Raw genomic sequence first — 17,666 nt, 5'->3', positions numbered from 1 at the left:
GGCAATAAGCTCACATTGATGTGAACTAAATATCGAATAGGTAGTTAATACTATTACACCAACGGTGAGACAAAAGAACCCTAGGATTGATTATTCCCTTAGGCCTATTCTCACTCATTCAAGGCTTGCTTCAACTAGGAAATTTAAATCAGCACTTGAAGTAGGACTGTAGGAATCTAGCCAAGGCTAGTCGCTAGAATATGCTTTTATATTGCAAAAATAAGTTAAAGTTTATTTTACGAATTTTCCTTGTTTATGTCATTCCATTTAATTTAAGCGCGTTTTTCAATATTATATATATTTTTTTGTTTCATTTAAACTGAGCCTCCATTGATTACAAGTTGAGTTTGTCATCCCAAACCGTATACATGAGCATTGAGATGAGATTAGAATATTGATATATCCTAATCAAAAGAAGGCCTCAGTAGCATGTACATCTATGGTGGATCATATATGATAAAGGATGGGATGCTTCATCTATCCATGTCGATAAGTCCTTCAATAGGAGCAGGAATTTCAGAATACAAGTCGAAAAAATTGTTTTTCCAACATTAAAAGTTCTCGACATTTTTTATGGGTTTTTAAATCATATGCATGAGCTTTTTTATATTGCCTGTCTCAAGCTCAGATAAAAAGGAGAATTACGATAGGCTGACAAACAACTTAAAATTAATCATTTTTTAACAAACCCTTGAATAAGATGTTAATCCAAATATAAAATTCTTTCAAGGAAAAAAAATATTTCTTGCATGAACAAAAGTGTGTTAAATTCATGAACAGAGTTATAGTGGACCAAAAGCACTTCCCAAACTTTGAAAACGACAACGCTTCTAATATTATTAAAGAGAAAGGACAAACTTGTTAATAGAATCTACTGCTAATTAATAATACTCAAACAGAAGAAAGCATCAATTAGTAGAACGGAAAAGGGCCAAATATACCCCTGTACCATCAGAAAAGGGCCAAATTTATCCTTCGTTATACTTTGGGTCCAAAAATATCCCTACCGTTATACTATTGGTTCAAATATACCCCTCCTCCGTTAAGTTTGTCCCAAGTGGGCATCCAATCATACATGGCACTGCCATATGATGAGGTGGATGCCACGTGGCATGCCACTTCAACGCCCCTAACCCATTTTACCCCTCCCCTCTATTTATTCTTCCACCATTAAATTTTTTTCCCCTCCACCACCATTGCCACCGTTTTCGCTACCAATAATGAATTGGGTCCTCCTGTCCGCATATATGAAAAATGTAAAATTAAAGTTACTCAGTATTAACTAATTCTTTCAATAATGAATTGGTTTTCAATTTCAAGATTGATTAGTTACTCCAACAATGTGTTTGATTGAAATATTGCGAGCTTATTGAAGCCAGCCATGGCGGATAATTTTTGAAGAAACTCAGGTGTTGAATCCAGCAATGATAAATTTAGTTTCTTTTGTAAGCAATTTATGGACGAAATCTTCAGTATCTTCTCCAATATATGCTTCTTCCATTTCTTGTTCACTGTCAATTTCTTGAAGGCCATTGAAAATATCACCCCAATCTTCTTTCATCTTTAGCTTCTTTTTTTTTTTTTTTTCTTCTTTGATTCGTCTGGTAAGTTATTTCTACATGTTGCCGCCAATTTTTTGGGCGAGTTCTTGTCTTTTTATCTAGAAGGGAAACGGTAAAACACAGAAAGTTAAAGACAGAAAAATGGGTATGGACGCATATTACTCGCTACAAACAGTTTTATTTTTTTATTTTTTATCATAGCAGGTTAATTAACACTTTAAAAAGCAGATTTAGAATGAATTTAGGTGTTTGTACGTGAATTGAACGGTAACGGTGGCAATGGTGGCGGAGGGGAATGAAATTTTAGTGGTGGAAGAATAAATAGAGGGGGAGGGGTAAAATGGGTTAGGGGCGCTGAGGTGGCATGCCACGTGGCATCCACCTCATCATATGGCAGTGTCACGTATGATTGGATGTCCACCTTGGACAAACTTAACGGAGGAGGGTATATTTGAACCAATAGTATAACGGTAGGGGTATATTTGGACCTAAAGTATAACGAAGAGTATATTTGGCCCTTTTCCGATAGTACAGGGGTATATTTAGCCCTTATCCGTTAGTAGAATAATGATATAATACCAAAAATGTTTTTAAAAAATGGAGACGTAATTATTATTTGGAGGATTTTTGGCACGTGCACAATGATTATGGGATTGATTCCAAAGATTATGAAATTTAAAGTCGGCGGGATTTGCAATATTACGCACTCTTGAATCTCACTTTTAAGGATCTTAAGTAGATTGCCAATGCCGACATTAGCTTTTTGCATCTAATGCTTTCCCCTTGGGATTTAATAATTAAGTAAAGCCAAATCCAATCACCTTGTATGATGTTAGCTACATCATTATCTTAAATATATTTTATATAAATAGAATAATCAAATTTAAACCATAATTCAATCTCTCGTCATTAGTAAAAAGTTTCTTTTTACACTTGATCCTTAATGGAATTCAAATCTAAGGATAATGTTAGCCTAGTAAAAGGTTGAGAGATAATTTTGATCTTTTTTTTTCCGAAGAACTTGAATACGATGAGTTCATTCATTTTAAGGTGGAGCTACTTTAATAATAAAGACAAATACGAAATAATTTACTAGCAACAAGAATATTATAAATTGACCAAATTTTCACAGATGGCTAAATTTAGCAATTTGAGATAACACATGGGCAAATTAACGGAATGCATCCTACTTTTGGCGGATAACTCTAATTCAAACCTCAATATCCCAAAACTTTTCATCCATTCATTAACTACGAATAGGGATGTACAAATTTCGGTTTAACCGAGAAACCAAACAGGGGAAAAAGCTATTGATTTAAGATTATCGATCGATTTAACGGTTTTCAAATAATTTTCTAACTTTTTTTATATATTGACATATCGGTTGCTTTTCTTAAGAGTTAAAAGGATAACTCAATAAAGTCCTGTTAAATTTAATTTTTTTATCCCTGATTATATAAAAATGGCTTTAGAGTTAAAAATTCTATTTTTAATTTCTTATTTCCCTTTCTTAAGTTTCATTAGCTTGACTATAATACGTTAAGAGTTTGTTATAATTAAAGAGGTTTATGGTTCATAACTTATTTGAGATTTTCTATCAAGTGAATGGTTGTATTTTTAACTCTCCAGCAAAAGGCAAGTGAAATCGACCTTATTATGGACCATTCATTTAGTAGACTAAAATATTTAATACAACTCAACTAATTAGCTGAAAGTAAACACAAGGAAAAAAGGAGCTTATTAGGGGTTGATGCTAAAAGGTTGTGATTTTACGCTAGTTGTTTTTTTTGGTAACACATGCTAATGTGAAAGTCGAAGACAATTAATTTAGCTTAGAGGTTACCTATTGTTCAAGTGCATATTAATAAATAAAAATGAGGAAAAGGAACAATATTTAGGAGTAGGTTGACCGTGACCCCTAGTAGATATTTTCTTATCGGTTAAATTAATAACCGAACTGTTAAAGACCATGAACCAATTAATCAATAGTCGATAACGAATATTTGTTCTATTGGTTTAACATATTTACAAACTGATAACCGATAAACTGATCGAACTAACATACCGATAAATAACCTGACTACTATTTTTTTAAATTAATGTACTACTAGACATGCAACCTCACTACTAATTCGCATCCTTGAATGCAGATAGTGCTTAGACTTCTTAACATACTTGAGGAAATTAAGCGAAATAGCAAACATGTGATCCATCTTCTTTCAAACATGCACTTGTTTTCCTCCAAAAATACTCTAGCCACGTAAATTGCATACTTTTTATAAGCTTTACCATCCATAAAATTGACATAACGTTGGTCAAAATTCAAGAAAAGCAAAGCAAAGAGAAGTCGTACTATTGCACTAATTAGGCCTAACCCCACGAAAGGAGAAGATAGACAAATGAGAAGAAGACATAATAGCAACCAAATGGCTAATTTACATTCAGCCAAAAATTGGTAGGTCCCTAGCAGGATGTACACACATACATCCCCCACGACTCCTGTTCCCACTTCCTTTACTTGCTAGATTTCATTGTTTAATACTTGCATATTTTATTTTTAAAAAAATCATTCAATTTTTCATCTTTTTCCTGTTTTATTGCCCTTCTCAAAAGTCTTATAAATACCCCCTTCAAATACTCATTCATTTCCATCCTGCACAGGAAAAAACATTGAATTGTGATTGTGAATTAGAATAAGTAGAAGTATGGATACTTTCCCAGTGGTTAACATGGAGATGCTTAACACTGAAAAAAGGGCTGTAACATTGGAGAAAATAAAGGATGCTTGTGAGAATTGGGGCTTTTTTGAGGTAACATTAAAGTTTAAACTATGTTATTTTTTATTTAATTATATCCTCTTCTCTCATAACATACATATCTCTGTCTTAAAAAGATATGTTAGATGTACTGACAATGTATATTTGTAGTTACCTCTAATCACATGTTAGTTACCATTTTTATCAGATATCAGTTACGCACGTTTATCACATAGATTTACCTATAATTGTAAATAACTCAACCAAAGAACCAAACGACCCCCTCAGTGCATAGAACTTAAACTCATTAAAAGATCTCTAGTTTGCAAACTTATTTTTCTTTTGTATTTATGAAGGTGGTAAATCATGGGATCTCTCATGAGCTTCTAGACACTGTTGAGAGGTTTACAAAGGAGCATTACAAGAAATGTATGGAACAAAGGTTCAAAGAAATGGTAGCAAGCAAAGGCCTTGAAGCTGTTCAAACTGAAATTAAAGATTTGGACTGGGAAAGTACCTTCTTCTTGAAACATCTTCCTGTTTCAAACATCTCAGAAGTTCCTGATCTTGAAGATGATTACAGGTCAAAGGATCTCCCTGTTTTTTCTTTATATATATCAATCCATTGCATTAACTATCTTTGGTTTTTGACATAAACAGAAACTGTGCTCCAACTATCTGGGACTTTTCGGTCAACTAATGGTTTATCTAATTTAACCTATATATCTAGGACCACAAGTATATCATAAGCTTAACCTTATCCTCAGTCTAGAGGGAAATTTTTTTCCTTGGGGTTTGCTTCTACCAAGGGCGAAACCTTGTATTTGTTTTAAGATATTTTCTTAATATGTATAAATAATTTATTCAGAACCCAGACACTCAAAATCCTGGCTCCGCCTTTGTCTACCACAGGCACATCAATGACTGCTTCTGCAAATTGAACTAAACACATTAATAATTTTATATTGATGGAACTCTGGATTTACCTATCATGACTTGTGCTTGTGTTGCTGACTTGACATCAAACATGACAGGAAAATCATGAAGGAGTTTGCAGATAAACTGGAGAAACTAGCAGAGCACTTGTTGGACTTGCTCTGTGAAAACCTAGGACTAGAGCAAGGTTACTTGAAGAAAGCCTTTTATGGTTCAAAGGGTCCTACTTTTGGCACCAAAGTTAGCAACTACCCACCATGTCCAAAACCTGATCTGATTAAAGGCCTGAGGGCTCACACAGATGCTGGTGGCATTATCCTTCTATTCCAAGATGACAAAGTCAGTGGTCTACAGCTACTGAAAGATGGCAAATGGATTGATGTTCCACCAATGCGCCACTCCATTGTCATCAACCTTGGTGACCAACTTGAGGTATCCACCGAATTTTTATACTCAATGTAATTTAACATGTTGCATCATGTCTGTATTTTCATGGTCACTAGTTCGGATTAGCTCCTTATACCCTAACATTCCTGAGAAAATTTACTCTATCAGATCCCCTAAAAGATAAGTATAAGTAACCGACCAAAAAAAAATTTTGGATAAGAAACTGCTATAACATGATATGATACATTGACAATTTGAAAAGAATTTAATCTTGCATATAAGTCAAATCATACCAGTTCCACTAAATATTGTCAATTACTTATCCTTTAATTCTTTTACAGTGTCAGTCTATAAGAGTGAAACTCGTCAATACATTATACTCGGTTTACACTAAGGTAGAGTTACTAAACTAAGGAGACATAAATTTACTACTATTTGGTTGATTTGTGTTTTAAATGGCTTTTAGGTGATTACCAATGGAAAGTACAAGAGTGTGGAGCACCGGGTGATTGCTCAGACTGATGGAAACAGAATGTCTTTAGCTTCTTTCTACAACCCGGGAAGTGATGCTGTCATTTATCCCGCACCAGAATTGTTGGAGAAGGAAGAAAAAGAGAATACAGTCACATATCCCAAATTTGTTTTTGAGGACTATATGAAATTATATGCAGGTCTCAAATTCCAAGCTAAAGAGCCAAGGTTTGAAGCAATGAAGGCTGTGGAAACTTCTGTCAACTTGGGCCCAATAGCAACTGCTTGAGAAAGTGTTAACTTTGATGGAGTATTAATACAACACTAATTAATGGCAGTGGGAAGAAAGATTGTCTAGTACTAAGATAATGATGTTGTAATAATTGTTAATGTTGGTTAGTGGGGTGCTTTTTCTTGTTTTGTGCAACTTGGGTTTTCTTTATGTACTGTTTCTGGTAGTGTGATGTCTTAAGAGGAGTTCATTATAAAGTTTTTAGATTTCCAATGAAATATTTGATTCCCAGCAAATTAATCAATTGAGTATTTGAGTTTTAAGTTTTAAGTTTTACACACAGTATCAAAATATTCGTACAATCAGGTCACTAACAAGGTAATAAAGGTAACCTGATAAAAATAGTACTAACATACCTGATAAAAATAGTACTAACATGTACAATTTAAATTCATAGTGCGGTGTATATAACTCAAAAATCGTAATATGCTTTTATACTTTATGCCTATTTATAGTGCTCGTTTCCTTTGTTAAAAGGGAGATTGAATGACATAGTAACTTGACAGATACTATAAATTATGCACATACCTCTTTTTCTTCCACTAAATCACTAGTGTCATTTTCAGGGGATTCCAGTGGTGATTCTTTATGAAAACCATAAAGCTGATGTAAAGACATTTCTCAATAAAAATTGATATTGGTTAGTACTTAACTAGAATGTTTCACCTTTTATGTTTTTCCTTTCTACACTCTCTGCTTACAACTATTGTATTGCTCTCTTAAGATCTTGTAAAAAAGAAATGAAAATAGAGAAGAATGTATAAGCTGCTCAAGGAAATCCAACTTGTTGGTTGAGTAAAAATTTAATCAAATATAAAATATAGGAAATTTTCAGCACTTATGAATGTTTACGACGTTGTGAATATCTGTAATTATCCAGATATCCATTTCCATTGATGTGGTTAACTCTTAAGGATTTTTTACGTTACTAAGGTTGTATGGTATCATCATCTCGATCCATTCATGTTCCTTGAAGCCCCATTTAATATGGCTAATATAAAAGAGATTTACGTTATATACACCGAGTCACCGACCATATTAACATTATCACTGCAGTTTAACATGTAATAGCAGGTTACATATCATTTTTACCGGATGCTTATCACAGATATTTATCTTAACAATCCAAACCAAACATGGAGTCAGAATTTGTATATCAAAGAGTTTGTGAATCTAAGAATTTAGTACACTACTAGCTTTCTTTCCTCCTAGCAAATGAGCATTAGGCATGTCGATTCCAGAAACATTATTTAAAATTGTCTAAATCTGCAAATCATGTATGTGGACTGCGTCAGAATTCAGGAGAGGAGCTACAGTCGGCAAAGGACGCTAAGTTGTACATCCTTGAACACACTTAGTGAAATTTCTGATTTCGCCACTAATCATACGAATATACAATTCTCATTTTCCCTAACAGCCAGAGCTGCTTGTATTAAATTAAAAGAATGATATTCTAGAAGCATGATACATAAACAGACCCTCAAACTTGGGATCAGCTGGCAAGTATGCCCTCCAACTTTTGGTGTGCACAAGTAGACACCTCAACTTGTCTCCACTTTGTCAATTGAAACTTCAACTTACAAAATGATCATCTAGACACCTCCAAAATTTATGTGTCACATCAGCATTTGTGTTTACATATTCAACTTCATGCAAGTTGAGATGTCTACTTGTGCACACCAAAGTTGGAGGGCATACTTGCCAGCTAAGGGTTTGAGAGCATATTTATGTATTATGCCTATTCTGGATCTACCAGAACTAAAGGGATTAACACCTGAAAGTAACATCAATAGATTGAACCTACCAAAGACGTAAAGATTTAATAAAAAGAATTGGACTCAGGAACGGGAATGATGGAGGACAAGGGTTGGATCTTGTGCTCATTAGCCTTGGCCACACGAAGAGCCCACATATCCACACATTTTTTTTTATTTTATTATTTATTTTTTTTTATGAGGGTGGTGTCCAGGTCAGTGTGATGCACACCTCAACTATAGCCCACAAGCACAGGGATCGAGTAATCCCGTGCACCAAAGTTACATATGGGTTCACGCCTAGTGTTGTAGCTGAAAATTGAACCTAGCATCTCCAGGTTGTTATTGCTACGCCTTACGCACTCAATAAAGACTTCAGGGTTCTCACATATCCACATACACATTTTGTTAACATCTACAGATCTGAGATAATGCTACCGCATGGACCGGATCACAAAATATAGGTTCAGACACAGAGAAACAAAAGCTTCCATATCAAACCCTTAAACTGATCCCAGGTAGAATGATATAGTTCTAGTTCAACAATGGACAATTGGGTGGCTAACTTAATCTTGGATGAAACAAATATAACCCATGGTCATCTGTTGCATGTCAAATTATCATATCTGTGATCTTACAAGGAATTGTACATTTACAATAACAGGATAAATGGCACATATACTTCAAGAGGATTCTAGCAGTTACAAGAGAACTTCGTATAGAATTTCAGACATTAGTGTCTGAACAACTAAGTCAAAGCAGCAGGCTTGCTATGAATCAATTTAAGAATGCTTAAAAGCAAATATAATAGCTACACATTAGAAGTTCAAACTTGCTATCTAATGTAACAATTATCCCAGAATGCTAGCAACAATGTCTCATCAGCCATGAAACAGACAGAATCCGAACTATGTACTTCAAAAAGGGAGCAAAATAAGAGAAGATATTTCAAGTACTTAACCAAAGAACAAATGTTTGACAGAAAAATGACTAATTGATACTCCATAGTCTCAATGACTAATTGTTTTGTATCTTGATACTTTGATATCTTATTTTTCTTGCAATCTTGCATTGACTACGTTTCTTTTGAGCCGAGGGTCTATCGGAAACAGCTTCTCTACCCCACAAAGGTGGAGGTAAGGTCTATGTACATCCTACCTTTCCCAGACCCCACTTGTGGGATTACACTGGGTATGTTGTTGTTGTTGTAGTCTCATATCAGCAAGCTTCCCGTTTCATCATAAAAACTTAAATGTATAATTGATATTTGAAGGCCAAAATTTTCTGATTTCATGAATTCAATAGATGTTTGTAAGAAATAAATATTGCAAAATTAGTGTCAGGTCACTGCCTAAGCTTTACTAGCATCAGTCTGGTCATTTGGATTATCATTCCCTTCAGTCTTGAGGTTCTCAACCATTTGTTCTTCATTGGAACAATGATTCTTCAGAACGGTTGCGATGTCAATTTCAGAAGCTCCAGCAAGCTTAAATCGTTCAACTGCAGTATCAAGGTTCTCCTTCCAACCAGTCAAACCCAATTTACATTCAACTTGAGACCGCTCAAAAAGCATATTACCCCAAAATAAGTGTATTTGAGATCGCATTACAGCAGCTTGCTGTGCAGCTTCACCAGCTGAAATTTCACCTGTAGCTGACACCTCACCTTCAGGTTTCTTTTTTCTCTTTAGTAGTTCATCCTTCTTGCTAGCACTAGGATCCTTTAGTTCATTAGCCCTCAGCTCCTCCAGCTTTTCCCACATCTGAGTTGCTGCTTTCATTTTCTCTTCTGCACTTTCAAATAGAGCAAGCGTCTCAGTCGGATCCCAATTTGACAGGTCCTCTTTTTTAGCCAAGACAAAGGACCAATGAAGTTTTGCCATTTCAAATTGCTGCTGCCCTAATGCCAGCAATCCCTCATAAAAGTCTGGTTTAATCGAGAGAGCCTCCTCATACTTCTCTTTTGCCAGTGAATATTTTTCTTTCACCCAGTCATATGCTGCTTGAAGCTTAGTAGCCATCGTCTCTTCCTTTGTAGCAGAATCATCAATTGGCATTCGCTTCCTCGCTGCACACATGTGAACATTTCCCCAGTTGAAAAAAGCCAGAGCAGCCACTTCTTGAAACTTTAAGGCAGCCTTGTCAAAAAGAGCTTGAGCCGCTTCACTTGTCACAGTCTCCTCAAGGGCTTCAGAGCTAAGCTCCATTCCAAGCTCATGCAGGTCAATGTGAGCATCCGGATCAATGCCAACGTGGGTCCTGAATAACTGAGCAAACTCAAATAACCAATCATCCATCTCAACTTCCTTACACTCGGGATCTTCTGTTGTCGTTTTCTCTTTGGTAGTGCCCTTCTCTGTCTTGTTAATCTCACTGTCAAGAGTTTCCACCACGGAATCACTTAGTGAAGAGTGGGATCTGCTCTCGTCAGCTATAATCTCCTCGCTCTCAACAGGCCTCTCTTCCTCCTCTTCCAACAAAGCTGGTTCTTGTTCAGGACTCACCTCGACAATATGCAATCTCAACATCCCAATGGAGTCACCTTCATCTGCGTCAGGGTCCTTTGATACTAGACTATCAACCCAGGACTCAGCCAATCTAAGCTCAGCCGTACAGGTAATAGTTACTAAATCACCATCACCATCCTTATACTTAACAAGAACAGACTTTGACATTGCAAACCGTTTCGTAACAATATCCCTCAAGACTCTAAAACTGCAATTTACAGGCATTTGGGAAAGCCTTATATCATGATCATAAACAAGCTTCAATGGCCTCCAACGAATTACAGCATCTTTAGAAGGTCTGCGGACTTCAATAGAAGCCTGCTCCTTCCGTTCATAACTACTTGGACCTGGATTAGGTTTAGAAGGACCATTTGAAGGCTTCAAAACCACCCTTGGCATCTGAACTTTACCATTTTCAGCTGGCATAACAGGAGAGGGCTTATCTGGTTTATTATTATTAACTGATACAACCGAAGCCCCAGCTGAAGGTGTTGGCTTCTTAGACATTGATCGAGAAGGTAAACACGGTCCTCCTAGACCAGCAATAGAGGCTGCACCCACTGCAGATGCACCAAGTGCAGCTGGCGATGGACGGCTCTGAAGGTCTTGACGAGGACCAAGTATCATGCTCAATCGCCCCGCAATCTCCAAAGCATCCCAATGATTCCCATCAACATCCACTAACATTTGCACATCTTGCAACGCCATTTCATACTTACCCACAGCCTCAAACGCACGAGCCCTTCGTAGAAGAGCCCGAACATAACGGGGCTGAACCTGAAGTGCCATAGTACACTCCGAAATAACAGAATCATAATCTATAGGCTTCATTTGCATCAAACACGCCGCTCTATTGCCATGAAACACAGCTCTTTCCGGATGCCCCTTTGGTGTTAATTTAAGAGCATTATCATATTGTTGTAAAGCACCTACAAAATCCTTAGCTTGAAACCTTTTATTTCCCTCTTCTTTCAGCTCATGAGCTCTTTTCAAGAAAATAGATGGATCCAAATCAACAGTACCATTAACAACAACAGGTTTATTATTATTATGACTCTCCCCTACAACCCCTTGATTTTGATTTTGACTAACACCACCTTTTTTCTTCCTACCACCTGATTTCCCCATATAACTAATTCCTAACTTTTCAAGATTCAAACTTTACTACTAATAAGCCTAGATAACCAAAATTTTCAAAACCCCACTATTTATTTTACTATATAAATCAAGAAAGAATAGAAAGAAGCAACTTACAGATACAAAGTTTACACCTTTAGTGGAAAATTGGGTGTTATATGACTGAATCTTGAAAACCCATATGCTGTATTTGGATTTGAAACTCTAGATAGAGGAGGGTTGTGAGTTTAGTGTTGGATTTGAATATCTGTTGTAGGCTAGGATAATTTGGTCTATTGTGAGCCGTTGGATGAGTGATTTAGTGGTGGCATTCACCGTTCGATCTTTTTTTTCTGTTATTGGATAATTAGATTGGATTTATGGACAATGATAAAGACGTTAACTGTCTTCTTGTCTGTCTCATTTAGAAGATAGAAGGAATGCACGATGAAAACGGCACTAATTCAGATGCTATCTGTTTTTATTTTTAGGGAAAGTAATAGATACTTTCAACACATTTACCGTCCAAATATCTCTGCTTTATTTTAGAGCATAAGATTCAAAAAATTTCTTTTATTTTTAACACTCCGTATCTAATCAAATTACATCACATAAATGGGGATGGGAGTGTAGTAATTATTCTTGAGACTATAAATACCTCAATTATGAGGAGATAACGGATAAATAAAATAAATATTAAATGAAGAGAGATTATATTTTAAGATTTAAATAAAGGTACAATAATAACTACTCGTAATTAATATTTTCTTATGGGGCGTATAAGAAAGAAACACAATAGATAATTTGAGATTGAAGGAATAAAAAATAGTAAGAAAATCTAAAATTTCTTAACAACAATTTCTTGAATTTTGCTCTTAAGAATGTGTTGTAAATTTATCCCGTTTGGACATGATTTGTAATCAGGTTGATCTGAAGTTAAAATTTTGTCAAGACATGCAATTTAGATTTTTTTTAAGTTGTATTTTTTCTCATAAACATGAAAATCCAAAATTTATGAAAATTATCAAAACTTCCTTAATTCTTATACAATCTACCAAAAGAGCAAATCATAGTTCATAACAAAGTATAGAACACTACCAGAAGACCTTTCTAAAAAAAATTACAACATTTATTGATCAAACCTTAGTTCAATAAAAAGGAAAATTGAACATGTGTTGTAGTGTAACTAATCTTTAATATAATCCTTTCACATGGTACGGATAATCTCTTCATGTCGAGTATGCATTTCCCGATAAGAGTAAATATAAACATAGTTGATAAGAGTTAATATGGTTCGTAGATATTCTTACGAATCTTGTTTTATAAAATATAAACTTATGAGTCAAGTTTTACATTTAAAAAAAATGAAATCACAACTTGGAATTTGCGAAATCCTAATTTTTATAGAATTTGCGATTTGAAGTTGAAGTTAAAATTTTATGCAGTTTCATAAACAAATAATGATTTCAAATCAAAACTAGAAATTAAATCCCAAATCCTATGGCCAAACGCCTACTTAAAGACTTACTCCATTTCGATACACATGAAGCTTTTAAATTGTGCATCAAGTGTTTTTAATAAAATTAAAACATGTGATCTCAAGCGTTTCATAGCTTGTCAGTTGAGACTAAGAATAAAAGTTCAATAATTTGCTTTCAAATACATAGAGTTATCATTTTTAAAGCCTGTTTGGATGGGCTTATAACTTAGGGCTTATCAAAGATAAGCTCACAAGTTAGGAATCTTAACTATAGCTTTTACCTTATTTTTTTATTTTGACTTAAAAATAAATGTTTAAAAACACTTTTTTATCTTACCAAAAAATATAAAAGTGTTTAAAAGCTATTTTGGCTTAAAAACATCTAAATAAGTCAATCCAAACAGACTCTTAGTACGAATTAATAAGAAGATAATGTTATTTATTTTTGTAAATGGAATATATTTTATTTGAACGACCTTCTTTTTGTAACAAACAAAGAATGCACAAGTTTCAAAAAGAGAATAGTGTAAATTTGCGTGAAATTAGCAATCTGCATCACTCACGGTAAATTAGACTTAGAGGAACCTTTCACTACCCAAAGGTGTCCTCCATTTGTAATGGAGCTCTAACTCACATATTTTATGTTGTTCATTTGAAAATATCACGCATAAGTGAAACATGCGGAAAAAAGAAAAGTCTACCAACTAATTTCGCGAACCTGATCATTTATACCTCCGTTTTTATAGTTAGTTAGTTGGTCTTATTTGTTTCCATTAATTAAGACGTCTGAATCTGAATGCACATCTGAATGATTAAGATATTGTCTCTAAATATGAACACTAAATTATTAAGATTGTTTCTTTTTCAACATCTGAATGTGCATAATGATAGAGAAACAATAGATTTTCATAATTGCTTTTTTACCTTTCTTCAATAATACAATAGGAATATTTATAACTATACAACTCTAGGGTTAAAGTCCTATTCTAATAAGGACAATATGTTGTAATAATTATACAATCAGTAATTAAGTGCTATTCTAGGAAAGATTATATTTTGTGATAACTATACTATTATAGCATTGCCTAACATCCCCCCTCAAATTGATACTGGTGATCACACGGTAGCAATTTGGACATAATATAGTGATGTGGTGCACGCGTCATCGCCTTTGTAAACAAATTGGCAAGTTGATCATGAGAAGAAATGAGTTGTAGAGTGATGAGACGATCGACGACCAATTCCTGAATGTAATGACAAAGGCACCTGCATATGCTTTGTGTTTTCATGTTGCACCGGGTTTATGGCAATTTCAATCGCACTAGTGTTATCAAAGATGTAAAACCGTAGGAGTTGTAAAAGTTACACCAAGCTCAGATAATAGGCGTTGTAGCCAAACAATTTTCGAACTTGCTGCCGACATAGACCGATACGCAGGCTCAGTAGATGATTTAGACGTACGAGATTGTTTCTTACATTTCCAGATAATGTTGACGTGCCAAGAAACACGCACCAACCAAAGAATGAAGTTGACGAGAATCGGGAAAACCACCAATCACAATAAAGATAACCTTTAAGACGTATAGGAGAATCGGAACGAAACAGAACACTTCAACTATAGAACCACGAACATACCGAATGACACGAAGTAATGCAGTGTAATGTACACGGTAAGGATTAGCCATAAACTAACTTAGAACTTGTACTGCATATGATATGTCTGGCCTTGTCATAGTGAGATAAACTTAATGATCCCACCAACTGCCGATACAATGTTGGATCATTGAATGGTTCTTCATCAGCCTTATTGTACTTCGTATTAATCTCCATGGGGGTGTATACAACCTTGTCATCAATAAGACCAGTTGTTGCAACAAGATCACTCGCATACTTTTATTGTTTAAGCATAATCCCAAAGAGGCAAGTATAAAAACCTCAAGCCCAAGAAAGTATGTCATTCGTCCCAAGTCCTTAATCTTAAATGAGGTATGGAAGAATTCTATCAACTTAGTAATATTCCCTGGATCATTTCTTGTGATAATGATATCATCAACATAAATGAGAAGTATTGTGATACTTATCGGCCAAGTACGAAGAAACAAGGAAGGATCTGAAGAACTTGAGACAAGACCGTAGTTTGAATCGTGGACCGAGATTTATCAAACCAAGCTCGGGGAGCCAGTTTTAAGTCGTAGAGAGATTTCTAAAGACAACAAACTGCATTTGATCTCAGCAGAACACATCCAGGTGGTGGTTTCATAAACACAACTTCTTACAGGTTGTCGTGGAGAAACACATTTTTGATATCCATCTAATGTAAGGTCCAGCCTTTTATTGAAGCCACGGTCAACAATGTCTGTGCCGCTTTGTAACGGCCCATTTGGTCGTTTGGTCGTTGTAGCCTTTTCGGTGCTTTTGACCCTTTTTTGAGCTTTGTTAGCTCACACTTGACTAGAGGGGATTGTTGACACGCTTCCCGAGGTCTTTGAATATAATTTGGGCGACTTGGTGAGAAATTTGGGCTTAAAGCGAAAAATAGTTGACTCAAAGTTGAATTTTAGGTAAACGGACCTTTTTCGGGAATCCATCAATTCCGAGAGATCCGGATGGTCTTTTAGAACTTGTGTGTATATTCGGTTCAGTTCCCAATGCACTCCGGTGCATTTTGGGACTTGGGTTGGAAAGTTAGTTTTGAGGTATCGGGGGTTGACTCGGTCAATGAGACCTCTGTTGGGAATGTTGAGGCCACGAGTGCGTTCGTAGCGTGTTTTTATGGATGTCTACATATATGATTTGTGAGCAGATGATCTCGAGTGATAGTTGGGATTTCAGGTTGAATTAGTGAAACTTGGGAGATTCTAGTGTCTGGTGCCCGCTACGGCGCACCAGACCGGGCGGCACGGCACGCCAGGTCGGGCCCCGCCGCCGTAGCGGCCATGTGAAATTCTGGTGGATCGCGGAAGCGGGACCGGGACCGCTGAAGTGCTAATATGAGCGTGGATGCGGGTGGCGGGCAATTAGATTCGTTAAATGTGTGTTAAAAGCCTTAAGTCTTTCTTTCAATACCACTCCAACTTTAGAGCTTTTTGGGAGCATTCAAGGTTGTTATTTATAGAAGATCATTGTGGTAAGTTCCTTCACCTTCCTTTCCATTCCGTGTTACATTATTCACCTTAGGAATCTATTAAGCATGCTAGTTTCCTTAAGAAATGGTAGATTGAAAGAGGGTTTTGTGGGTTCTTCATTCTAGGCTATTAAATCTTGGATTATTGATTGGGTTAGCTTCATTAAGCATGGAATTGACGATTAGAATCTATTATTGCATGATTCGTTCCTAATTAAAGTAATTTATGAAATCGAAGTTAGGTTCATACCCAAATTTGGGGGTTTTGCCTAGAATCCGTATTTAAGTGATTTGTTAGTTCTTCAAGATTATATTTTATGGGAATTGATCACCTAGAACATTAATTTCATGTTGAGACCTATAGATTCCTCATTCCATCTTTCTAGTTCATAAACCCGATTCCATAGGTCGATTTGGCCCTGAATGAAGCAAGGTTTGAATGATGTTTCTTCTTGATTCTAATTTCATAATTCAGATATGACTAGACTTCCATTGTATCGAGGTTCTATGGAAGGGAAAGACCAAGGTTTGACTATTGGAGACCTTGTTGTTCAAATTTTCCTTTCCGTAGGTTACTATTTACCTTATGGTAAGACTTCGACAATGTGGCGCATGTTTAGATGATATTGTCGGAGAATGCAAGTAAACCTTCGGGTATGAAGTTGGATTGGATATTGTCTTAGGTTGGGCCTTTTTGTATGATTTGGGGGCTAGCCACCCCGTTGCGCTGTTACTTATCTTGTTCTATTTACTTATTAGCTCGTTGCCACGTTGAGACATCGCATATTGGTGATTGGTGATAGATGATGACTATGATATTGCGGTACTTCACTTGATTTGATATTGAGATGAGAAATGTGATTCCATTTATGGCTTATTGTGTAGCCTAGTTATTGATATTACTTGTGTGCCATGTTTGGTACTATTTGGGATTGAATTGGTTATTGATATTACATTACATCGTATTCGTACTAATTTTCATGATACATTGATATCGTGATCGCGATGGTAGCGAGGGATGGGAAAGGAGAAGTGAATACATTCATCAAAACACCTTATATCGAGTCATCTCTGGGTTGTGTGTGGAATGAATGATACGAGGCGTATAGGTGGGAAGGTGTCATCTCTGGGCTGTGTGCGAAGTGGCTAGCACATGGACTTCGCGGGTCTTCCATGAGTTGTGCTGTCGAGATGTGATGTTCCATAGGACGGAGTATATATGTACGGTGCATTTGCATTGCATTCATCATTCATACATTATTGCATTGCATTGTACCTCTTT

General features: G+C 35.8%; 2 protein-coding genes across 2 annotated transcripts; one reads left to right on the top strand and one right to left on the bottom strand.

Annotated features, from left to right (window-relative positions):
- Positions 1-4,181: 4,181 nt before the first annotated feature.
- LOC132050136 (1-aminocyclopropane-1-carboxylate oxidase) lies at positions 4,182-6,640 on the top strand. The gene is made up of 4 exons (XM_059441200.1): positions 4,182-4,372; positions 4,675-4,901; positions 5,353-5,686; positions 6,108-6,640. Exons 1-4 carry the CDS (start codon positions 4,268-4,270, stop codon positions 6,399-6,401), a joined length of 960 nt encoding a protein of 319 aa, XP_059297183.1. The 5' UTR covers positions 4,182-4,267; the 3' UTR covers positions 6,402-6,640.
- Positions 6,641-9,391: 2,751 nt separating this feature from the next.
- Positions 9,392-12,240, bottom strand: LOC132050135 (protein CLMP1-like). Its single transcript, XM_059441199.1, has one exon. The coding sequence runs from the start codon at positions 11,790-11,792 to the stop codon at positions 9,510-9,512; it is 2,283 nt and encodes a 760-aa protein (XP_059297182.1). The 5' UTR covers positions 11,793-12,240; the 3' UTR covers positions 9,392-9,509.
- Positions 12,241-17,666: the final 5,426 nt, after the last annotated feature.

The sequence above is a fragment of the Lycium ferocissimum genome, chromosome 3, assembly GCF_029784015.1.
Source record: "Lycium ferocissimum isolate CSIRO_LF1 chromosome 3, AGI_CSIRO_Lferr_CH_V1, whole genome shotgun sequence".
Classification (NCBI taxonomy): Eukaryota; Viridiplantae; Streptophyta; class Magnoliopsida; order Solanales; family Solanaceae; genus Lycium; species Lycium ferocissimum.
This window is presented reverse-complemented; position numbering and strand designations above follow the sequence as displayed.